The sequence below is a fragment of the Elephas maximus genome, chromosome 16 (assembly GCF_024166365.1).
Source record: "Elephas maximus indicus isolate mEleMax1 chromosome 16, mEleMax1 primary haplotype, whole genome shotgun sequence".
NCBI classification, from domain to species: Eukaryota; Metazoa; Chordata; class Mammalia; order Proboscidea; family Elephantidae; genus Elephas; species Elephas maximus.
In genome coordinates this window covers 15,348,201-15,374,850 of record NC_064834.1, presented here as the reverse complement: position 1 = coordinate 15,374,850, position 26,650 = coordinate 15,348,201, and the positions used below count along the sequence as shown (strand labels likewise).

At 40.4% G+C, this 26,650-nt stretch overlaps 1 protein-coding gene across 12 annotated transcripts in view; it reads right to left on the bottom strand.

Moving 5' to 3' along the window:
* The window catches only part of ASCC1 (activating signal cointegrator 1 complex subunit 1), a 149,242-nt gene that overhangs the window by 89,877 nt on the left and 32,715 nt on the right, over nucleotides 1-26,650 (bottom strand). For all 12 annotated transcript variants that reach the window (XR_007513401.1, XR_007513402.1, XM_049854823.1 and 9 more), the window contains one exon: nucleotides 107-243. Coding sequence is in view for 10 of the 12 variants with exons in the window: in XM_049854823.1 (XP_049710780.1) it covers nucleotides 107-243 (137 nt within the window). In the remaining 2 variants the exon portion in view is untranslated. The remainder of the gene's footprint in view (nucleotides 1-106; nucleotides 244-26,650) is intronic.

Genomic DNA, 26,650 nt, shown 5'->3' with positions numbered 1-26,650 from the left:
CCTTGTTCCCATGCCACCTAGCTCCGTAGTCCAAAAACAAGTCTTGTGTACCACAAAGATGGCAGTACAGTGTGACCACCCCTCCTCGTTCCTATGGATTACTCACTCAATGAACTCCTCTTTACACTGCTGTAACATCTCACATGTCTGTTGAATCTCTTGCTCGCTCAGAAGCACCAGCATCCCAATAGTCAGGTGAAGCTTTTTCGGTTTCTGGAAAATGGAGCCATCGACTCCACGATCCTGTTATCGTCAAGAGAAAAACAAGAAACTCAGCCCACCAAATGGTCAACAATTACTTTAAAACAAGGATAAGAATGTAAGGGGACAGGGAAACTAGATTAATGGAAACAGAACATCAGAAAGGAAATACTGAGAATGGTCACGCGTTGTAAAGAATATAACCAGTGTCATTAAGCAAGTTGCACAGAAATTGTTGAATGGGAAGCTAAACTGCTGTGTAAACCTTCACCAAAAACACAATAAAATATTATTTAAAAAGAAACAAAGAAACTCAGCCCATACAAAAGTAAATTGTAGACTAATAGAATGGCATGGCCCAGGAAAGAGAGAACGCCATCCAAATATAAGTTCTAAGAATATCTTTAGTTTCTTAAAAGCTTTTGTTAGTTTCAGAGCAGCTGGGCCCATAATGAGTAACATGCTCTTTATAAAAACACAGGGCTCTCTCTATCTTAAGAAGCCCTGGAGGTGCAGCGCTCAGCTGCTAACTGAAAGGTCCGTGGTTCAATCCCACTAGCCGTTCCATGGGAGAAAGATGTGGCAGTCAGCTTCCGTAAAGATGAAACCCTATGGGGCAGTTCTACCCTGTCATATAGGGTCACTATGAATCTGAATCAACTTGACAGCACACAACAACAACATTTCTATCTTAATGGAGACTGCAGTATTTTCAGGTAGAATTCTGTATGTTAACTGTAAATTCTCCCAAGCAAAAAGATGTGTGAAATGTGAATCTGGAGAGATACCTAGACACTTCAGCTGCCACATCAAATATGGTCACCCTTTTCTGGCATCATCATTGCTTCACTTTAAAACCTTCGCATCTAGGAGATGCAAAAGGTAAATATACCTTATGAACCCTTTTTTTTTTAATTGAGATAAAATTCACCGTTTTAATAATTTTAAAGTATACGATTCAGTGACTTTTATTATTTCACGATGTTATGCAACCAACACCACTATCTAGTTCCAGAACATTTCCATTACCCCAAAAGAAACCCTGTACTTCCCAATTTCCTCTTACCCTCTATATCTTGGCAACCACTAATCAGCTTTCTGTCTCTATGGATTTGCCTATTCTAGAGGTTTCACATAGCTGAACCATATACTATGTAGCATTTTGAATCTGGTTTCTTTTATTTAGCATGACGTTTTCAAGGTTCATCCATATTGTAGCACGTGTCAGTATTTCATTCTTTTTTTTTTAAGGCTGACTAACATCCCATTGTATGGATATACCACATTCTGTTAACCACTCATGAGGTGACGGACATTTGGGTTATTTTCACTTTTTGCTTAATAATGTCTCTATGAACACTTATGTACAAGCTTGTCTATGCACATATGTTTTCAATTCTCTGGACCATGTGATGACTCCACGTTTAACTGCCTGAGGAGCTGTCAATCTCCACCGCAGCTGCACCATTTCACATTTCCATTAGCAACGTATGAGGGTCCGAATTTCTCTACATTATTGCCAATACTTGTTATTTTCTATCTTTTTCACACGGTCCTAAGAGGGATGAAGTGGTATCTTATTGTGGTTTTGATTTGCATTTCCCTAATGACTAATGACATTGAGCATCTTTTCATGTGCTTATTAGCCATTTGTACGTCTTGTTTCAAAAAATGTCTATTAATATATCTTGCCCATTTTTTAAATTGGGTTTTAGTCTTTTTATTGTTGGGCTGTAAGAGTTCTTTATATATTCTGGATACTAGATCCGTGTCCCTTTTGCAGGTAAGTAGCTCTCAAGTTTCATCAACATCATTCTGCAAATGGAGATAAGAAAAAATGCTGAGACTCTTCCCCTCCAACAGGAACAATGCAGCAACTTATCTTTGAATTCCAAGTTCTTACCCCGTAATCTGATCTCGGGCCTAATGAACCACCCCAAAGGCAGAGAAATATATTTATCAAGTGAGGGTAACTTAAATCCCATTCTTGGTTTTCCTAAGACTTACTGCCTAATTTTTGCCTTGGCAATAGGAGTTAATAGGTTAATTCGTTTTCTAAATGTTAATGGAACTTCAGCTATTTTTATATCTGATGAAAAGCTCTGAGATTCTACACATCAACCCAAATTACCCCATTTCATGAAAGTGATTTTTAAGGAGCAATCAGCTTTAAATGTGTCAACAAAGGCAAAGTGCAAGCTGGTCGCCTCAGCTGCTCTAACCCACGGCAGAACTTGTCACTTAGAAAATGCATCCAAGATGTTAAAAAGCCCCCAAGTGATTCCAACATTCACAACTCCATCCCAAACTCCAGGTGAGAACTGCTTCCGAAGCAAGAATGGCGAACATTTGTTAAGCCCTTTCTCTGCCCCAGGCATTGCTCTATGCACTTTACAGGCAAAAACCCCATGAAGGAAGTGCTATTATTATCCACACTTTATAGATAAGGAAACTGACGTACAGACAAATTAAGCCACTTTCCCAAAGTAATACTGCTAGGAAGCAATGAAGTCAAAGTTCAAACCCAGGCAGTCAGGCCCCAAAGGCTGCACTTTTAACCAACATTATATTGCCTTCCTAGTAACAACTGTCTAGAGAAGGCTGAAATAATAAGAATACCACCCAGAGGCAAGTCCTCACCCATTTCAACAAAGTTCACACGATAAGTACGTATGATCACTAAACTAGCCCTGGGAATAAAGCAAATCTCATACTTCTATGAAAACAAGTGTTTTTAATATTTGCTTTTCTTAGATATGACAGCAAAAGTAGAATTCACAGAAGAAAAAAATTGATAAATTGAACTTGATCAAAATTGAAATTTAAGATTCAAGAAATCTTTGAATTTTTTAATGGTGCTTCAAAAGACACCATTAAGAAAAGACAAGCCACAAACTGGGAGAAAGATATTTATAAATCATATATCTGATAAATGTAAATACATAAAAGCTCTTTAAATTTAATGATAAAAAATATATATAACCCAACTAAAATATAAGCAAAATATTTGAATAGAAATTTCACCAAAGCAGATATGCAAATGGCTAACCATGAAAAGATCCGCAACACTGTAAGTCATTAAGAAAATGCAAATCAAATCCATGAGATATCACTAGAATGACTATAATCAAAAAGATAGGAACGTGTTGGCAAGGAAATGGAGAAACTGTACTGCTTATACATTGCTGGGGAAACGTAAAATGGTACAGCCACTTTGGAAAACAGTTTGGCAATTCCTCTAAAAGTTAAACATAAATTTAAAATACAACTCAGTCATTTTACTCCCAGGGCTCTACCCAGGAGAACTGAAAACACAGGTCTATATAAAGACTTATAAGCAAATTTCATAGCAGTATTATTAATAACAGTTCTAACAGGGAAGCAATGCAAATATCCATCAAATGGTGGATAGATATATAAAACGTAGTGCATTTACACAATGGAATATTATTCAATAATAAAAGTAATGAACTAATACATACAACAATCTGGATGAACCTCAAAAACACTATGCTAACAAAAAAAAGCTAGGTACAAAAGACTACATATTGTATGATGCCATTCATATGAAATGTCCAGAAAAGAAAATCTACAGAGACAGAGAGATGATTAATGGTTGCCTGGGGTTATGGGTGGAACTGCCAACAGGCATGAGGGATCTTTTTTGGGGTGACAGAAACGTTCTAAAACTGAATTGTAGTAATGGTTGCGAAACTCTCTAGATTTACTAAATTTCATTAAATAACACACGTAAAATGGATACAATTTATGGCATGTAAATTATCCCTCAATAAAGCATTTTGTGTGTGTGTGCACATGTGTGTATCTTTTCTTCTTAAGAGCATCCTAGCAACCATGAAGCAATTTTTCACCTATAACTCAACCTACCAAGAGCTATCTTTATGGAATAATTTAAGAGTAATTGTCTCATATCCAATCTTTCCTATTTGATGATCTCCCAGAGGTTTTTATAATGTTAAAAACACTACTCGCACACGGTATGAGATCGACACACAAAAACTAAGACTGGTTCCTTTACACTAAGACGGAGTATTCTGAAAAGGAAATTAAGAAAACAATACTATTTACATTAGCCCCCAAAATGATAAAATACCTAGGAATTAAGCTAACCAGGTACATAAAACACTCATGCACTGAAAATTGTACAAGAGACTAAAAGAGACCTACATAAATGGAAGGACATTCGGTGCTCATGGATTAGAAGGCTTAATATAATGAAAATGTCAATACTACCTGTCTTAGTCATCTAATGCTGCTATAACAGAAATACCACAAGTGGATGGCTTTAACAAAGAAAAGTTTATTTCCTCACAGTAAAGTTGGCTAAAAGTCCAAATTCGGGGCATCTGCTCCAGGGGAAGGCTTTCTCTCTGTGTCGGCCTTCTCATCAATCTTGGACTCGGAGCTTCTCTGCACAGGGACTCCAGGATCTGCTCTGCTCCCAGCAGTGCATTCTTGGTGGTATGAGGTCCCCCTGTCTCTCTGCTTGTTTCTCTCTTTTATATTCAGGAGATGGCCTCAAGGCACAATCTAATCTTGTAGGCTGAGTCCTGCCTCACTAACAACTGCAGCCCATCTTCCCTCATTAACATCACAGAGACAGGCTTTACAACATACAGGAAAATGACAAAATACTAGGAATCATGGCCCAGCCAAATTGATACATACATTTTTGGGGGGACATAATTCAATCCATGACACTACCTAAAGCAATCTATAGATACACTGTGATCTCAATACAAATCCCAACAACATTCGTTACTGAACTGGAAAAACGACCGGCTTTACATGGAAAGGAAAAAGGGTCTGAAAAGCCAAGGCAATATTGAAGAAAAACAAAATAGAAGGTCTCATGCTCCCCGATATCAAAATGTAGTATACAGCCACTATAATCAAAACAGCCTGATATTGATTCAATTATAGATACATAGACCAATGGAACAGAATTGAGAACCCAGAAGTAAATCTATCCATTAAGAACAAATGATTGTCAACGAGGGTTCAAAGTCCATTCAATAGGGAAGAAACAAGCATCTTTAATAAATGGTGCCGGCATAATTGGATATTCACTTGCAGAAAAATGAAGCAGGACCCATACCTCACACCATACACAAAAATTAACTCAAACTGGATCAAGACTTACATTTTATATCTGAAACTACAAAGCTCCTGGGAGAAAACTATGGGTTCTAATTTCTTAAAAAACAGACTAACAAAACTACAAATGCATGAATAGCAGGAAACAAATTAGATAACTGGGATGTCATAAAAGTTAAATACTAATGTTCATCATTGGAGCCCTGGTGCTGTAGTGGTTAAGAGCTTTGCTGCTAACTAAAATGTTGGCAGTTCAAATCCACCAGCAGCTCCTTGGCAACCCTATGGAGCAGTTCTGCTCTGTCCTGTAGGCTAAGAATCAGAACTGACTTGATGGCACCTAACAACAACAACACAATGCTTATCAAAAGATTTTATCTGAAGAGTAAAAAGACAACCTGCAGACTAGGAAAAAATCTTCAGAAAAGACGTATTTGATAAGGGTCTAACCTCTAAAATAAAAAAAAAAAACTTCAACAGCTCAATGGCAAAAAAAAAAAAAAAAAAAATAGCCCAATTAAAAAATGGGCAAAGGACACAAACAGACACTTCACCAACCAGGACATTCGAGTAGTCAACAAACACACAAAAAGATGTGCACGATCATTAGTCATTAGAGAGATGCAAATCAAAATTACAATGAGATACCACCGTGCCCTGGCTCAAAAGGCACTGATTTTAACAAACAAAAAAAAAACAGGTAACGACAAATGTTGGTAAGGATGTGGGGAGTTTAGAACACTTACTCATTGCTGGTGGCACTGTAAAATGGTACAATAGCTATGGAAAATATTATGGTGCTTCCTCAAAAAACTAGAAATAGAAATTCCTTATGATCCAGCAATCCCACTCCCAGGTATATACCCTAAAGAGCTAATAAAACAGACACGAATAGATATATGCACACCTATGTTCACTGCAGCATTATTCACAATAGCAAAAAAAAAAGGAAACAGTCTAAGTGCCCTTCAACGGATGAATGGATAAGCAAAATGTGGTAGATACATACAATGGAATATTATGCAACCGTAAAGAAGAATGATCAGTCCACAAAACATATTAAAATATTGATGGACCTGGAGGACATAATGCCAAGTGAAATAAGTCAATCACATAAGGACAAATATTTTATGATCCCACTTTTATGAGAAGAATAAATATATATACAGAGACCAATGATCATTGGTGGTTACCTGGGGTGGGTGGGGGTGGGGTAAAATCATTCTCTAAATCCTAGATACTTATTACTTCTTATGATAGGGAAAGTAGCCTGAAATATGTAAGGAGCACAGCTTGATCAAAGTAAATGATGCCACTAAGAAATGTACAAAAGGATGTCTGTGCTAAAAAACAAACCAAACCCATTGCCATCAAGTTGATTCTGACTCATAGTGACCCCAGAGAACTGCCCCATAGGGTTTCCAAGGAGTGGCTGGTGGATTCGAATTGCAGCCATAGCTCCTAACTACTACACCACCAGGGCTCCATTTGTGTAAAGAACATGACATATATTATTTGGTAGCAACACCGACAATAGCCAAAGAATGAGTGTATGGTCACATACTCATGTGTAGAGATGTCTTAGTTATCTAGTGCTGCTGTAACAGAAATACCACAAATGGATGGCTTTAACAAACACAAGTTTATTCTCTCACAGTCTAGAAGGTCGGAAGATTGAATTCAGGGTAAGGCTTTTCTCTCTCTCGGTTCTGGGGGAAGGTCCTTGTCATCGATCTTCCCCGGTCTAGGAGCTCTCAGAGCAGGAAACCCAGTCCAAAGGACTCACTCTGCTCCTGGCACTGCTTTCTTGATGGTGTGATGTTCTCTCACCCTCTCTGCTTACTCTTCTCTTTTATATCTCAAAAGAGATTGACTCAAGACACAATCTAATCTTATAGATTGAGTCCTGCCTCTTTATCATAACTGCCTCTAATCCCGCCTCATTAACATCATAGAGGTAGGATTTACAACACACAGGAAAATCCTATCAGGTGACAAAATGGTGAACAATCACACAATAGTGGAAATCATGCACTAGCCAAGACGACACATATTTTGGGGGGACACAATTCAATCCATAACATTCCACACTTTGACCCCCCAAAATTCGTGTCCTTGCCACATATAAAACACATTCATCCCATCATATCATACCAAAAGTCTTAAATCACCTCCAAGTCCAAAATTCAAAAACTCCTTTTCATCTGTGAAATCTAGAACACAAGTTATCTGCTTCCCAAGTACAATGGTAGAACAGGTATAAGGTAGATATTTCCATTACAAATGGGAGAAACTGGAGGGAAAGAAGGGATAACAGGTACCAAGCAAGTCAGCAGAACATATTACTTTAGCTCTTAAGGCTTGATAATAATCCTCTGTTCTCTGAGACCATTTAGGCAACCAACGGCCTTGCCCTCCAGACTCTGGGTGTTGGTCACTCTGTCTGGATCCTGGGTGGAGGCCCCTCGGCCCTGTGCTTCAGCTCCTCCTTACAGGCCAGTGGGCCAGCAACTATGCTCCCTCGCATTTGGGTGGTTCCATTCTCCTAGTCTATCTCAGTGGCAACTCCACACCCTTGGTCCCAGCCAGGCCCATTCTTAGGGCCCTTAAGCATGGCAGCCCTGCCCCCTCAGCTCTGGCAACAGATCTGGCCCCATCCCACTGGCACTCATGAATGGCAGCCCCACACTCTGGAACCAAGCTGGTGAAGATCTGACTCTTTGAGACCCCAGAGGCTATGGCCCTACCCTTTGAGACTAAGGCAGCTCTGCTTCCTCTGTTCCTTGTCTCTTCAGCTTCTGCTTTCTGGTTCCTTGGCCTTTCGGGCCTCCCCCGGCTGAGGCAAGTGTTCCAAAGCTCTTTAGCTCGATCGATAAGTGCCTGGAGGTACCCCACTTTGCCAGTAAACTTCAACCAGAAGGCACTCAGCTCTCTTTTCCATGGCTTAGCTCCATTGCTAAGTGCCTGCAGGTACCTGTCTTGGTCATCTAGTGCTGCTATGACAGAAATACCACAAATGGATGGCTTTGACAAAGAGAAATTTACTCTCTCACAGTCTAGTAGGTTACAAGACCAAATTCAGGGCATCAGCTCCAAGGAAAGGCTTTCTCTCTCTGTCAGCTCTGGAGGAAGGTCCTTTTCATCAGTCTTCCCTTTGTCTGAGAGCATCTCAGCACAGGAACCTCAGGTCTAAACGATGCGCTCTGCTCCTGGCACTGCTTTCTTGGTGATATGAGGTTTCCAACTCTCTGCTAGCTTTCCTTTCATCTCTTGAGAGATAAAAGGTGGTGCAGACCAAACCCCAGGGAAACTCCCTTTACTTTGGATCAGGGATGTGACCTGGTAAGGGTGTTACAATCCCACCCTAATCATCTTAAACATAAAATTACAATTCAACCCTAATCCTCTATGACAAAAAATTACAATCACAAAACAGAGGACAATCACAACATGAGGAATCATGGTCCAGCCAAACTGCTACATACATTTTTGGGGAGACGTAATTCAGTCTGTGACAGCACCCCACTCCGCCAGAAAGCCTCCTGCACAAAGGCACTTAGCTCTCTTGCTCTGTGGGTTGGCTGCCTCACTGTCTTGCCCTGGTCTCCTGGTTCTGCTGCTGCTTTTTGCTGTTTGCGCCGTCTCCAGTGTAACAGTTTTCTTCACTTCCTTCTGAGTCCGCACCAGAATTGTCTTTGATGTGCATAATTCCACCCACAGTCTCTTCAAGGCAATCTAGACTTTTACTATTAAAAAACCATTGCCGTCAAGTCGATTCCAATTCATAGCGACCCTATAAACCCTATAGGCACTTTAAAATTCTTCCAGCCTCTACCATTCCATTTTAAAACCGCCTTTGCACTTTACGTATCTGTTAGAACAGCATCCCACTCTTCCGGTACCAAATTCTGTCTTAGTCATCTGGTGCTGCTGTAACAGAAATACCACAAGAGGATGGCTTTAATGAAGAGAAATTTATTCTCTCACAGTCTAGGAGGCTACAAGTCTGACTTCAGGGTGGTAGCTCCAGGGAAAGGTCTTCTCTCTCCATCAGCTCTGAAGGAAGGTCCTCATCATCAATCTTCCCCTGATCTAGGAGCTTCTCAGTGCAGGGACCCTGGGTCCAAAGGACGTGCTCTCCTTCTGGTTCTGCATTCTTGGTGGCATGAGGTCCCCCACCTCTCTGCTCTCTTCTCTCTTTTATATTGCAAAATAAATTGACTCGAGATATCATTTATTCTTGTAGATTGAGTCCTGCCTCATTAACATAACTGCTCTAACCCTGCCTCATTAACATCACAGAGATAGGATTTACAACACATAGGAAAATCACATCAGATGACAAAATAGTGGACAATCATAATACTGGGAATCATGGCCTAGTCAAGATGACACACATTTTGTGGGGACACAATTTAATCCATAACAATAGGCATGTATGTGTAGAGGTAGGTCCATGTGTGTACAGATGTGTACACAGATAGAAGTATCTATATGTATGTGTATGCAGGATATGTGTGGAGAACATAGTTACGGATACTTCTCAGACATAACCAAATACCTCAAGAGATTGGTTTTCTGGGTTTGAGGGCTCAGGACCTCAGTCTCATGGGATAACTCAGTCAAATGGAATAATACAGTTCACAAAGTTCATGTTCTGCAGCTTAGTGAGGTAAGTAGCATCTGGGGTCTTAAAAGTTTGTGACCAGCCATCTAAGATACAACTACTGGTCTCTACTCATCAGAAGCAAAAGAGAAGGAAGCCAAAGTCTCAGAGAAGAAAATAATCTATAAGGCTAATAGCCTACACAAGCCATGGGCCCATCTATCCCAAGACCAGCAAAACTAGATGGTGCCCGACTACCACTACTGACTGTTCTGATCAGGGCTACAACAGATGGACTCTGAGAAGAATGGAAGGAAAACACAGAACTCAAATTCTTAAAAAGTCCAGACTTACTGGACCAGTTGAGATTAGAGGACTCCCTGAGACTACTGCCCTGAGATATTCTTTAAACCTTGAACTGAAACTATCCCAAGGTCATCTTTAAGCAAAATGACAGACTAACACACAAAGTAAAGTATATTAACCGTGAATACAGTGCTTCATTAAAAAACCATCTATGTGAGACTAAAAGGTCAACATTTACTCTAAAGCAAAGACAAGAAGATAAGCGGGGGGAGGGGGGTGGTGGCAAAGGAGGGACCTCATACCATCAAGGAAGCAGCACCAGGAGCAGAGCGTGTCCTTTGGACACGGGGTCCCAGTGCCTGAGAAGCTCCTCAACCAGGGGAAGATTGTGGACAAGGACCTGCCTCCACAGTTGACAGGGAGAGAAAGCCTTCCCCTGGAGCTAATGCCCTGAATTTGGACTTGTAACCTACTAGACTGTGAGAAAATAAATTTCTCTTTGTTAAAGCCGAGAAAAAAAAAAAAAAAGAAGGGGGCAGGGAAACTATAACACTGGAAATGGAACAACCAGAATGTAACTGGAATGTTGACACATTGAGAAAAATGTAACTAACGTTATCAAACTATTGGTATAGAAATTGTCAAATGGGTACCTAATTTGCTATGTAAACTTTCACCAAAAACACAATAAAATATTATTAAAAAGAAAAAAGGACCTGCTGGTAATTGCTAAGGCACATACAGTTTTGAAACAGCAAAAACAACCAAAATATATATATGTGCAGATATTTATGTATGTAGGCATATATGTATAGAAGTATGTATATATATGTGTATGTGAGTATGCATATATATATATGCATCTATGTGACTATACACATATATATCCATTTATATAATAAAGCACATGGGGGCAAAATTACGGATACTTCTTAGACATAACCAAACACCACACAGGATTGGATTTCTGAGTTTGAAGGATTAGGACCATAGTCTCACGGAACATCTCAGTCAATTGGTATAATATAGTTCATAAAGTTATGTTATACATCCTAGTTTGGTGAGTAGTGTCTGGGGTCTTAAAACTGTCCAAGTGGCCATCTAAGTTACAACTATTGGTCTCTACTTGTCCGGAGCAAAAGAGAGGGAAGAAAATCAAAGACTCAAAGAATAAACTAGTCTATAGGACAAATAGTCTATACGAACCATGACCTTATCTACCCTGAGACCAGAAAAACTAAATGATGCCCGGCTATGACTACCAACCATTCTAATCAGGGCCACAATAGATGGATCCTGATAAATTAGGAGAGAAATACGGAACAGAACCTCAAATTTCTAAAACAGACCTCCAATTGGACTGGTTGAGACTGGAGGACTCTTCAAAACTATAGCCCTGCAATAATTTTAAAACCTTAAACCAAAACTAACCCCTGAAGTCACCTTGTAGCTAAACAACAAATAGGCTCAAAAAATAATGAATATAATCTGTAAGTACTGGGCACCTTTAAAAAATCACCTATATACACCAAAGGATCAACAATTACTTTAAAATAAAGATGAGAATGTAAGAGGGCAGGGAAACTAGATAAATGGAAAGGAACAACCAGAACAGAAATCATGAGAATGTTCGTGCAATGTAACCAAAGTCACTGAACAACTTCTATAGAAATTTTTGAACAGGACCCTAAACTGCTGTGTAAACCTTCACTGAAAACACAATGTTACTTAAAAATAAAAAACAAAACTATGCACACACAGAAATCTTTGTACATGATAAAAGTATCTCAAATTACTGGAGTAAATATGGTCTTTTTTATAAGTTATTAAAAACAAAAGAGAGGAAAACCCTCAATGAGATGGATAACATGGTGGCTACAACGATAGGCTCCGGCATGGTAACAATTGTGAGGATGAGGCAGGACGGGGCAGTGTTTCATTCTATTGCAGAGCTGTTATGAGTCAGAATTGACTCAATGAGTTGATCGGAACCAGCTCTACAGCACCTAACAACAAGAAGTTATTCTGAAAGAACTAAGACGGCCATTTGGAAAAAACACACCACACGTAAGAATAAACTCCAAATAGAACAGGGACTAAAATGTAAAAAAATTAAACTATACAAGTAGTAAAGGAAAACATGGATGAATTCCTCTTAACTGAATTTTTTAAACCATGACTCAATATTCAGATGTATGAAGAGAGAAGACTGATAAATTTAACTACTTAAAAATAGGAAACTTTTATATGGCCAAAAAAAAACACAAGCAAAGTCAAAAGGCAAATGTTAAACAAGGAGAAAGTATTTATAACATATATCAGAGATAAATTTTTTTTTTTTTTTTATCTCTAGAATGTTGGGTTGACACAGTGGCTGCAAAAATGGGCTCAAACATAGTAACGATTGTGATGATGGCACAGGACCAGGCAATGTTTCATGCTGTTTTCCATAAGGCTGCTATGAATTGGAGCCAATTCGACGGCACCTAACAACAGCAATCCCTACTATCCAAAGAATCATTAAAAATCAAAGGAAAAAACACCAAAAATCCTGTTGAAAAATACACAAAAGACATAAACAGACACTTCACACAAAAACAGAGATTTAAAAATGGCCCTTGAACACATGAAACGATGTTAAGGACGCTCATAAAGGATGCAGATGAAAACTACACAGAATACTATTCCTCACCCATTGAACTGGTAAAAATTCAAGAGCTTGACTATACACTCTGCTGGTGAGACCATGGAGAAACAGACACTCTCACACATTGCTAATGGAAATGAAAAATGGTACAATCCCTATGGAGGGAAATGTGGCAGTATCTAACAGAACAAAGGGTACCTAAGTATGACCCTTTGGTCCAGCAATCCTACCTCTAGGAGTTTATCTTGAAGACACACTTCCAACAGTGTAAAATACATGCATACAAGGCTAGTTGCTGTGCCATTACTACAAAATACAGGAAACTACCTAAATGTCCAAGTATAAGAGACTGGTTGAAAACCATATATAAACACGCAATGGAGAGGAAGCACTCTATATACTGAGACGGGGGGATTTTCAGGACATACTGTTACGTGAAAAAAGCAATGTGCATAAAAGACGTCTATACAAACCGACAGCCAACATCATTCTCAACAGAAAGAGGCTGAAAGCATCCCCCCTGAGAATGGGAACAAGACAAGGATGCCCTTTATCACCACTCATATTTAACATCTGGAAGTCCTAGCTAGAGCAAGAAGGCAAGAAAAAGAAATAAAGGGCATCCAAATTGGAAAGGAAGAGGTAAAATTATTCCTATTTGCAGATGATATGATCCTGTATATACAGAACCCCAAAGATATCACAAGAAAACTACTGGAATTAATAGAAAGATTCAGCAGAGTAGCAGGATATAAGATCAACATGCAAAAATCAGTTGGATTCCAATACACCAACAAAGAGAACATTGAATAGGAAATCAGGAAAACAATTCTGCGATGGTTAAGATTGTGTGTCAACTTGGCTGGGCCATGATTCTCAGTGTTTATATGTGATCACTCCTATGATAGGATCTGCTGAGATTAGCCAATCAGTTGAGAGGGCGTTTCCTTGGGGGTGTGGCCTGCATCCAAATATAAGCAGAAGTTCTGGCTTTTTGCTCGCTCTGGATCCTACGGCTGCCTGCTGTTCATCTGACCTCCAGTTCTTGGGACTTGAGCTATCAACTTATCCGCTGATCTTGGAATTTGCCAATCCTCACAGCCTGTGAGCAGAGCCCTGCTCTCCAATCTGGCGATCTTGAGTTCACTAGCCCTTGCAGCTACGTGAACTAGAAGACCTTCCGTCTTGCCTGCCAATCTTAGGATTCATTGATATTCACAGCCTGTGAGCAAGAGCCCTGCTTTCTGACCTGCCGATCTTGGGTTCACCAGGCCCTGTGGCCACGTGAATCGGGAGAAGCCTCTATCCTAATCCACAGACTTGGGACATTCCAGTCTCTACAATCGCGGGAGCCATTTCTTTAAGTCTCTCTCTCTATATATTTATATGCTTTACTGGTTTTGCTGCAAAATCCAGCCTGAGACAAATACCATTTATAACAGCCCCTAAAAAGATAAAATTACTTAGGAATAAATCTAACCAGGGACATAAGTGATCTATATAAAAACTATAAAACACTATTGTAAGAAACCAGAAAAAAATTACTTAGGAATAAATCTAACCAGGGACCTAAGTGATCTATATAAAAACTATAAAACACTATTGTAAGAAACCAGAAGTGACCTATAAAAATGGAAAAACATACCATGCTCGTGGATAGAAAGACCCACCATTGTGAACGTTCCGATTCTATCCAAAATGATCTATGGATATAATGCAATCCCGATTCCAATACCAACAGCATTAACAACATGGAAATGCTAATCACTAAATTTATATGGAAAAGAAAGGAGCCCTGGGTAAGTAACACATTACTGAAGAAGAAGAGCAAAGTAGGAGGCCTCACACTACCTGATCTCCGAACCTACTATACAGCCATGGTAGTCAAAACATCCTGGTACTGGTACAATGACAGACACGTAGATCAGTGGAACAGAATGAGAACCAAGACACAAATCCATCCACGTATGGTCAGCTGATCTTTGACAAACGGCCAAAGTCCATTAAATGGGGAAAAGGTAGTCTTTAACAAATAGTGCTAGCAAAACTGGATGTCCATCTGTAAAAAAAAAAAATGAACCAGGACCTATACCTCACACCATGCACAAAAACTAACTTAAAATGGATTGAAGATCTAAATATAAAACCTAAAATGATAAAAATCATGAAAGAAAAAACAGAGACAACACCAGGGGCCCTAATACATGGCATAAATACAATACAAACCATAATTAACACTGCACAAACACCAGAAGATAAACTAGGTAACCGGGAATTCCTAAAATTAAACACTTAAGCTCATCAAAAGACTTCATCAGAAGAATAAAAAGAGAACCTACAGACTGGGAAAAACTTTTCAACTACGATATATCCGACAATGGCCCAACCTCTAAAATCTATAAAATACTTCAACACCTCAACAACAATAAAAAAACAAATAATTCAATTAAAAAATGGGCAAAACAAATATCATATGAGACCTCTATTATAAAAACCCAAGAAAACGTTAAAAAAAAAAAAAAATTTACACACCAAAAAAACATTCTTTGCTGGTTATGAGGGAGGAGAGGGGTGGAGAGGGGAAATCACTAACCAGATAGTAGACAAGTGTTAGCTTTGGTGAAGGGAAAAATAACACATAATATAGGGGAAATCAGTACAACTTAAACAAGGCGAGGTCACAGAAGCGTCTTAGATACATCCAAACACCCTGAGGGATCAAGTTAGTGGAGTTAAGGGCTGGGCACCATGGTATCGGGGGACATCAAGGTCAACTGGCATAGCATAGTTCATAAAGAAAATGTTCTACATCCTACTTTGGTGTATGGGGTCTTAAAAGCTTGTGAGCAGCCATCTAAGAAATGTCTACTGATCCATCATGTTTGGAGCAAAGGAGAATGAAGAAAACCAAAGACACACAGAAAATATTAGCCCTAAGGGCTAATGGACCACATGAATCACAGCCTTCGCCAGCCAGGGCCCAGAACTAGATGGTGCCCAGCTACTACCACCAACCGCTCTGACAGGGATCACAATACAGTGTCCCAGACAGAGGGAGAGAAAAATGTAGAACAAAATTCAAATTCACAAAAAAAAGACCAGACTTACTGGTCTGACAGGGGCTGGATGAACCCCCGAGATTATGGCCCCCAGACACCCTGCTAACTCAGAACTGAACCCACTCAGGAAGTCCACCTTTCAGCCAAAGATTGGACAGGCCTATAAAACAAACAATAACACACGCGAGGAACACGCTTCTTAGTTCTATCAAGTATACGAGACCAAATGGGTAAAACTTGCACAAAAGCAAAGATGAAAAGGCATGAAGGGACTCCATGAACAAACGGACCCAGAGAACTTACGGTGGAAACGGAAAGGGGGAGAGTGCTGACACATTGAGGGGGTTACAATCAATGTCACAAAACAATTTGTGTACAAATTTTTGAATGAGAAACTAATCTTCGGTGTAAACTTTGACCTAAAGTACAATAAATTTTTTTAAAAATAAAGCAATGTGCAGAAGAGCATATATACTTTGCTATCTTTTGTGTAAGAAAGGACGGAATATAAGAAGACATACATATATCTGCTTATCTTTACGAAAAGAAATACAGGACAAATAAACCATAAAACAGTGAAGCTGGTTACAAACAAGGAATGAAGAGAAATGAGGCAGAAAGGATACAGAAAGAAATAGCACTTTTCTGAGTAAGCCTTTTTGTATAGTTTTGACCTTTGGAAACATGGTGATGCTCAACATACTCAAAAATAAAAGTAAACTAAGAAGGATGGGAAGGGAGGTGTCACGGATTGAACTGTGTCCCCCCAAAATATTTGTAAACTTGGTTAGGCCCTCATTCCCGGTATTGTGTGGTAATATTTCATTTTGTGATTTTCCTATGTGTTATAAATCATAATCTCTGCCTGTGGTTAAAGAGGACTGGGGGGTGGGGTGGGGTGGGATGTAACACCCTTGCTCAGGTCACATCCCTGATCCAATGTAAAGGGAGTTTCCCTGGGGTGTGGCCTGTACCACCTTTCATCTTACAGGAGATAAAAGGAAAGCGAAGCAAGCAGAGAGTAGGGAATCTTCCAGGGGAAGACTGATGACAAGCTTCCTCCAGGGCTTAGAGAGAAGGCCTTTCCTTGGAGCTGACACCCTGAACTTGGACTTTTAGCCTACTTTACTGTGAGAGAATAAATTTCTCTTTGTTAAAGCCATCCACTTGGGGTATTTCTGTTACAGCAGCAATAGATGACCAACACACAAAGCAAACTCTTGATTTCTAAAATATGTATAGGTATACACATGTGTGTACTTGTATATGTATATATGTATGTGTGTATGTATAAAAAAAATTTTTTTTTTTTTATACACATGCATATTTTTCCACGTTGTCTGTTGAACGGGCCTAGAAGCAAAGACATCCCAACAACCATTTCCCTAAAAGAAACCAAGGTTTGTCGGAGAAATGGCTGATTCCAGGTCCGGGGCATGGATGTACAACATAAGCCTGGAACATCTTGTTATGCCAGAAAATATAGAGGGACTAAAAAAAAATGTAGGCATGTCACCAATACAGGAACCAGTTTAAAGGGGCTCCCACTAGCTAAATCAGGGACAATTTGAACACCAAAATAGTTAAAAGAACAATAATTTATAAACCATTGAAAAAATAGGAATGTGTGATCCAGTATCAATAATAGGGAGGAAGGTGGGTGGGCAGATACACAGACGATAGATGGAGAAGGGAGGGCTGTTTCTCAACACTAGAGTAATGAATATGAATGTCAGCTGGTAAGTACAGAGAAAGCACTGGACTTATAAAATCATAATTTTCCAACTATCATAGTAAAGATTGGTCCAGGCCAAAATCATCAGGGGATGCTAAATCGAAGGGGAAATTTTGTTGAGGGACAAAATATTTGCATAGTCTTAAAATGCCTCCCCACAGATTGCTTATAGGTTGTAAGGAATAAAAAAGAGTAACTATAGAGGGGAGAAATCAAACAATACCTTGACTGGATGATCAAAATTACCATCACCAATGAGGGAGAAACGGACATCATGGAGCTCGAGACACGATATCCTGAGAAGGACACATCATCACTTAGGCAGTGCTCTAGCTAGGAATACATAACCTGAACCTATTCATGAGGGAACATCAGACAAACCCAAAATGAGAACCATTCTATTAAAAAAAAGAGTCAAGAAAGACAAAGAAAGGCTGTGGAAATGTTCCAGATTGAAGGAGACTAAAGAGGCATGACAAGTATAGTACCTGACCTCGACCGGATCCTGAACTAGAGGAAAGGAAAAAAACGCTACAAAGGACATTACTGGGTTAACTGACAAAATTCTAATGTGGACTGTAAATTAGATAAAAGTATCAATGTTAAATTTACCGAAGTTAAGAACTTTACAGTTATTATGTTAAAAAAAAAAAAACAAAAAAACCCATCCTTGGAAAATATGTATTGAAGTATTTAGAGATAAAGGATCATGATATATGCAAATCACTCTAAAGTAATTCAGAAAGAAAAAGTATCTAGTTATGGGGGAGGAAATGATAAAACATTAACACTGGGTCAACCTGAGCAAAGGGCACACGGATGTACTACTTTGTCCTACTTACAACTTTTCTGTGTTTAAAACTATTTCCTATATTGGTTTCCTATTGCTGTTGTGTTAGGGGGAATGGTCTGCCCCTATACCTCCCAACCAGGTTGCCTAAGTAAAAGCCTTGGGCCCAGAGCATTCTCTGACAAGGAGGCTGGGAATTGGGTCACCTTCTCCTTCTCAATTCCTCCTCCTTATCAGCAAAGGCGCCCCCTGTTCTGGGCACATGGTAATTTTCTGTCTCTTGAACATGCACAGGTACCACACAGCACCTGGCCAACCCATCTATACATCTCCCGGGTGGGAAGGAAATGAGCTCCACACTATAGCACGAGAGGAGGAACATGCCAGATTGTAAGAGCTGGCCTCTTACTGAAGGGGAAACGCGCTTTGCCAGGCCAAAGATGAGCACCCTCATGTGGCCCTCTAGTTCACTACAGTTTGCATTCTTACGCATGAAGCCACCATTATCCACCACCACTATAAAACCTCTGCCTTTCCACCAAAGGACACAGAGATCTTCACTGGTCCTGCTGCTGCCCAGGGCTTGCCTCATATGTAAGTCTCCCTAGTAAACTTCTTTGTTGTCACCGTGGAGTTGCCCACCTCTTTCTTCAGTCTCTTGGCACCCTCCAATTTTTGGAAGCAAATTTCAAGTTACTGGTCCATGCCTGGACATGCTGTTATAAAGTACCACAAAGTTAGCAGTTTAAAAAACATAAACTTATCTTATTTTCTGGAGGTCAGAAGTCTAATACAGGTAAGCAGGGTAGTGTTCTTTCTGGAGGCTCTAAGAGGAGACTATCTGGAGTGCTGTTAACGTTGTATCTCCTGGCCAGTGTGGTGGTTGCAAACACGTCCGCTTTATAAAATTCACTAGACTATACATTTGTCCTACCCACTTTCCTATGTTATATTTAACAATTAAAAAAAAAAAAAACTCTAAGCACAAATGTAAGAGAAAACAATTTGTTTTCAAGGTTTAATAGATGTTAGATCTTTTTAAAGGTAAAATTATACCATTTTCTCTTTTAAAAAAAAAAATGACTAGAGAGAGGAAAACCAGAAGAGGGGAAGAAATGCCCCATCATTGGCAGGCCAAATCAATACGTCACTTTAGGACTAAACTTAATTCTAAATACCTGACAGTGCATCCAGTGCCTTCCTAGGTCAATTTGAGAAGACTGGTCATGCAGTAAAAGGAAAATGACTAGCAAACTAAGGGAAGAAATGTACCTAATGGTTTAAGTTGTTGCTGCTGTTAGGTACCGTCGAGTCAGTTCTGACTCGTAGTGACCCTATGTACCACAGAACGAAACACTGCCCAGTCCTTCACCATGCTCACAATCACTGTTATGCTTGAGCCCATTGTTGTAGCCCCTGTGTCAATCCACCTCGTTGAGGGCCTTCCTTTTTCACTGACCCTGTACTTTACCAAGTATGATGTCCTTCTCCAGGGACTGATCCCTCCTGACAACATGTCCAAAGTATGAAAGACACAGTCTCACCATCTTTGCTTCTAAGGAGCATTCTGGTTGTACTTCTTCCAAGGCAGATTTGTTCGTTCTTAGTTTAAGAGTCCCAGTTAATTATCTCAGTCACTTTCATATTTCATTGCTCTTTCCTCCTTTCTCTTTCTCCTTATTCTTCAGGCTTTTCTCGAACAACCTCGCCAGAAAAACGAAGCTCACAAACTCTGCTTTCCTTCCTCTTAGGAAACATACTACTTAAGTCAATTTAAGTTCACTTGCCTAGAAAGCCGTGAATACAGGGAAACCACACACACAGAATGCATAAGAGCAGAAAGAGGAAGAGATGGGATACCTAAACGCCACACAATCTGACGTCTTTTGGGGAACTTTGAGTCACAGGAGTTCAAATAGCCTTTAACTCTATTGAGGTTTATATAATGTGTAAGTAACTCTACTGGGCGGTCTTTTAAAGAATAGAGAAACATCTTTAATTTTGTCCTGCCTAGCGATACCATCTATCAAGAAAAACTTATCTTTTACTGAATTATCTCAATTTAATGTGGAACCAATCTTCAAGGCAATGGCATAAATCTCCAGAGCCACTGTTTTCTTAGCTCAGAATATATCATATTCCCACCCACAAGCTTGTTCACTGAAATGAATAAAAACATCAAATTCTTTACTTCAGGGGCTTAATTACACTGGGCCCTGCTCCAAGTTTGCAATTACTCAGAGTTGGAACTATTTCACTCCATTAGGTTGGCCACCCAGGCTGGCGCCTGAAAATTCTAATGGTGTTGACCTTCCTCCCAGCAGGGAAAAGCAAAGGGTTAAGTTACAGGAATTCCCCAGGGCAGTTTTGTTCGGATGGAAAAAAAAAACGCGTCTTATAGCTAAGTCACAGTATCTCTGAACCTCAGTTTATTTACCTGTTAAATAAGGTCTCATCCAAGGAAAAAAAAAATGCATGCAAAAGCTATCTCCATGGAAAGCTTATGTGCAAGCTTAAACTGGTGGCCCGTGGTTAAGAGTTTGGCCGTGAACCAAAACGTCAGCAGTTCAAATCCACCAGCCACTCCTTGGAAACCCTATGGGGCAGTTCTACTCTGCCCTGTAAGGTCACTATGAGTCGGAATTGACTCAACGGCAATGGGTTTTTTTGTTTGTTTGTTTAAACCAAAGTTCAGAGTTCAAAGTCATGTCCAGACCCAGCAGTCCCAGGTCCAAGACTTGAATCCTCTGGTTCAAGCTGCAGCTCCATGATTTACCACTATCAACCCTTATATTATCACACCGATTTCACCTTTAATCCAGCACTCGGGCTCCACTGGGGCAGAACCACTGGCAATGCTTTCAGCACGAACAACTAACAAGGAACAGGGAAATCTAAAAACGTCAAGCTTGAGGGAAAAGGCCAGTAGAGAGAAGTACTGATTAGTCACCCTGGGGCATTCACTCTGGTTCCCTAAAGCTCCCATTAGAACTCAGCCATCCTCTCCCTGCAGATGGGGCTGGACGTAACCAGGTGCATCTGCCAGTGCGGTCAGCAAGCAGAAAGGACTTAGACTCTTAAGGTCATGCTCCATTACATGACAGTTACAAAAAGAACCCTAAGGATCTGACGCAAACGTGCAGCAGTCAGAATGCAAACACCTTACAGCACTCTGCCTGGATGGTACACGCTGAGAACCGGGGACCAAAAGATAATCCTCACATCATAGTCACATACATCACTGCTTGGCCACTCCAAGCGTTACAAAGGTTTATGACGCAGCTATAGAAGTCCTCTAACCTGGAACATACAGTCTATGGCTCTAACTCCAGCTGTAATTAGACTAGTCACTTCACTTCTCTAGGCCTCAGTTCCCTCCTCTGTAAAATGAGGGAGGTGGTCTGGTTCACCTCTCAGTCAAAGGTCCTAAATTTTTTCACACCCCCATGAAACCTATAATTAAGTACCTGGTAACAAATTTTTTAACAAAACAGGTATTCGTGAGGGACCCACCAATTCACTTCCTGATATCTTCTGTAAAGAAAAGAGGAAATAAGCATGGAAGCCTTCTACATTCACTGTATTTTTTTCTTTTTTATAAAATCACTCCTGAGCAGGTGGAAAAAAACCCCATTCACATGTGAAAGTTATTCAAACAAGGCAGGGGGGTGAAAAGAGCCATCGGCTTCCAACCAGACAGGCCTGACTTCACACTCTAATTCTGCCAGCTTTCAGAGATCCTCGATTGCTCTGAAACTCAATTTCATCATCTGTGAAACAGGCAACATTTCCTTCTCAGGTTTGGTCTGTGGATTAAATGAAATATATGTGAAGCTTCTGGCACATAGCAAACCCAAACCCATTGCTATCGTGTCAACTCCAACTCATATCGACCCTACAGGACAGAGCAGAACAGCCCCATAGGGATTCTAAGGGTGTACCTAATCTTCACAGAGGCAGGCTGACACATCTTTCTCGCGTGGAGTGGCTGGTGAGTTCCAACCGCCGACCTTTAGGTTAGCAGCCGAGTACTTAACCAGTACGCCACCAGGGCTCCCCAGGCACACAGTATTATGGAATAAACACAGGCTTCCCCTGTTCCTGCTTTTTACATGACCACGCTACACTCTAAACAAACATCATCTTTGCTCTCCCTTTTAATGCAGCATTGGGAGCTAAATTAGGCTCTGCTGAGTCACTCCCATTATTCTTTAAGAATGCTCAGAAAAATGATTTTAATATGACAGTCTATACTTTATTAATAAAATATCTCGTTAAGTTGCATAAGCTTCAGAAAAAAGGGTTTTCATTCTTCTGGCTTATAAATTCTATCTATTCAGACATAATTATAGGAATGTGGAGTGGTTCTTAAAACAAAGGACAAATATTCAAGCATCAGCCTTTATACCTACCAGAGAAAAGACTTTTCTTGTACACTGTCCTCAAATATTATCCTTACCAATTAAAAAGGAGTAAAGAGCATCTCCCCTTCACTAAAAAATGCATCCCTCTTACCTTTGATGAACGCAATGAATAGTTCCAAGCCTACTTTTCTGAAAGCTTAACTACTCTTCCACAGGTTACTTGAAGGCACTAGAAGCAATTCATCTACCAACTTACATTTATTCCCAAAGACAGGGTGCTGACTGCAACATTTGTGTTAACACTACACCACCTGTTCAACCAAGCCCTCAGAGTCTTCTTGATGCCATTTGTCTTAGTTTCCTGGGGCTGCCATAACAAAATACCACAAAGAGGGTGGCTTTAAAAAACATTTATTTTCTCACAGTTCTGAAGGCTAGAAGTCTAAATCAGGTCTCCACCATGTCAATTCCTCCAGTGGGCCTCCCTCCTAGTTTCTAGTGACAGCCACCAATCCTTGCCATTCCTTCACTGCTAGAGATGCATCTGCCTCCCAAGGCACATGGCGTCTCCCCCGTGTGTGTGTCTCTGTGTCTGTACTTCCCTTGATAAGACACCACTCAGAAGGGATTATGTTTAGGACCCACCCTGCTTCCCATGGCCTCATTAACATAACAAACGAAACCCCTATTTCCAAACAGGATCACATGCACAGGTACAGGGGAGGGGGTTAGGACCTCCATCTGTATTTTGGAGGGGGGAACACGATTCAATCCATAACATCACTCTCTCCCTCACCTCCCACACTGAAATCCATGGTATTATCACAACAAATCCTATCTGGAATAACAATAAGAACAGCTAACACAGCACACTAGCTACGTGCTGTGCTTTACACGTAACTCATTTACTCTTCATATTAACACGATAAGGTAGGTACTGTTATCGTCCTCTCTGTACCAATGACCTCCTAAGTATCTCAGGAACATATATGCTCCTGAACATGCCACCTTTCAATAAACTATTGATAGCCTCCTAACTGGTACATACCTCTTATCCCCCATCTTTAACTCTCAACCCATCCTCTACACCACCTCCAGAATTATTTGTCTACGATGCTAAGTTGATCTCATTAAAAAACAAACAAAAACAAAAACCAAACCCACTGCCACCGAGTCGATTCCAACACATTATGACCCTACAGGACAGAACAGAACTGCCCATAGGGTTTCCAAGGTGGATTCGAGCTGCCAACCTTTTGTTAAGCATCTGAGTGTTTAACTACTGTGCCACCAGGGCTCCTTCATCACATTAGTTCCTCGATTAAAATCTTTACTACTTCCTCACCATCTGTCGGATATATTGAAAATCTTTAACCCACACAAGACTTTTTACAACCTGGATGCCATTTACTTTCTGCTGTTAACCCCCGTCTCTTCCCTTCACTATCTACTTTTAGGCTCAAATCTTAACAAACTCCTCACTCTCCCCTGACCACAGGCGACTAGAACACCTCTATGCCCTGCAAGTGCCATTTCCTCTCTCCAGAATCCTCAATCCCCTCCTGCTAGCCCGGCTCAAACTCCTGCTCTTTCTTCCAGGCTCAGCTCAAGTGTCACCTCCCCTCTTAAGCCTTCTCCACCTGCTACAGACTCTCTCCTTGGGGACCCACCACACTCCCCCATATTCTAACAGCACTTACCTCATGGGACGATAGCTATTTCTGTTAAGACTACTTCCCCCACCACGGTATGGGACCCTTAAGGGCACAATCATTGTCAGTATGTAATATATAGCTTGGCATATGATAAACATTTAATAAATAGTGAATGAATGGATAAAAAACAAATTTGTTCAGAACTACTCCCACCCACTGCCGTCTAGTCGATTCAGACTCATAGCGACCCTATAGGACAGAGTAGAACTGCCCCATAGAGTTTCCAAGGAGCGCCTGGCGGATTCAAACTGCCGACCTTTTAGTTCGCAGCCATAGCACTTAACCACTATGCTACCGGGGTTTCCTTCAGAACTACTGTCTCCATCTAAATGGAGCAATATATGAATCTTACAAACATCTCCTTTTCTTACTTTCCTACCCAACTTCAGCGGGTCAGGTGTTTACAACTTTTCTTACAACCAAAGATAACTAGCTCATCTTCATTCTAAATTAGTCCATAAGATAATTATAAATCCTACAACTCCCCTTGTACAGAAAGAATCCTAAATTACACACTAAAGCTTTTATATATAAGTTTTCTTCAGTAAGTAATCCTAACTGGGGAGAGCCCAAATCATTAGCCATTTCTGCCCACTGTCAGGCCCTCACACTTCGATCAGAGCAGAATTAATGTAGTTTCTGGAGCTATAACCTATTCGGGAGGAGCCCTGGTGGCGCAGTGGTTAAGAACTTGGCTGCTAACCGGAGGTCGGTAGTTCAAATCCACCAGCCACTCCTCGGAAACTCTATGGGGTAATTCTACTCTGTCTATAGGGTCGCTATGATTTGGAATCAACTCGACAGTAATGGGTTAACCTATTCAGGTTCTATCTAGGCAGCTGGAAAAATCCCCTGTTGCTTCAGACAGATCTATAAGCCTTCAGAATGCTCCGGCAAACAATTTTGAATTACTGTTTTTCATTACTGACGTGATTTCTCCTGGACCCTGCTGTGAGATAAAGTGGAATCCTAGCAGCATTACTAGCTGCGGGATGACTGAGAGATACACAGGGTTGTAATATACTTCGTGAACTCACAGACAGTGAGACATCTTTGAATCATAACGTCAGAGAGGAAAGCGTGAAAAAATAAGGTGCCGTTTATCTGCAGATCACATAGATGAAAAATACCTTACCCATGACTATGGGCAGCTAAATCCTACATTAAATACTCGGCTCAGGGAGCTGAAGCACAGGGATGATGGTGATAATGTCTACAGTCAAACGGCATTTCTTATATAACTGATAAGCACAAAGGAAAGTGATTTCAAGAGAGGCTATTGTGAAACGTAAATTCAAGTCTCCTTGGCAAGTCAAGGGTGAGGTCAAGGACAAGCATGCTACCAAACAGAGAAAAGAGACCGACTATTTTCAAGAAATAAAAGAGAAGTTCAAGGAAGGCTGAGGGAAAGGAAGGGTGAGACCTGAGAGCAGAAAAGGGATCTACTGTACCAAAAATGTGAACTTCAAGACAATGTTTCAAAATGAAAATTTATAGCTGTGGTAGGCAGAATTCTAAACATGACTCCCAATGACCCTTGCCTTGTATAACCCCCTTTGAATGTGGATGGAAACTATAGCTCCTGTGATTGCATTATGTTATATGGCACAGTTGACCTTAAATTAGGAGATTATCCAGGTAAATCTAATCTATATACATGAGCTCTTTAAAAAGCAGAGTTTTCTCTGGCTGGTGGCAGAAGTCAGGGATTCAAAGCACAAGAGAATTTGATGGAAGCCAGAGGGGCCACATCGACGACAGTGGGTTTTTGGGTTTTAGAGGGACCACAAGTCTCTAGGAAATGGAGACTTCAGACCTACAGCTGCAAGAACCTGAAGTCTGCCAACAACCTGCATGAACTTAGAAGTAGGTTCTTCCCCAGACACCAAGTAAGAGACCAGTCTGGCCAACACCTTGATTTTGGCTGGTGAGACCCTAAGGAAGAGAACCCAGTGGAGCCTGCCCAGTCTTCTCACGTATAGAACTGTGAGCTAATCATGGGTATTGTTTTAAGTCACTAAGGTTTCTGTAATTTGTTATACGGCAATAGAATACTAATACATTAGGGTAGGGTACAAAAGAAAATGAATAAACTTGTATTTCAATAGT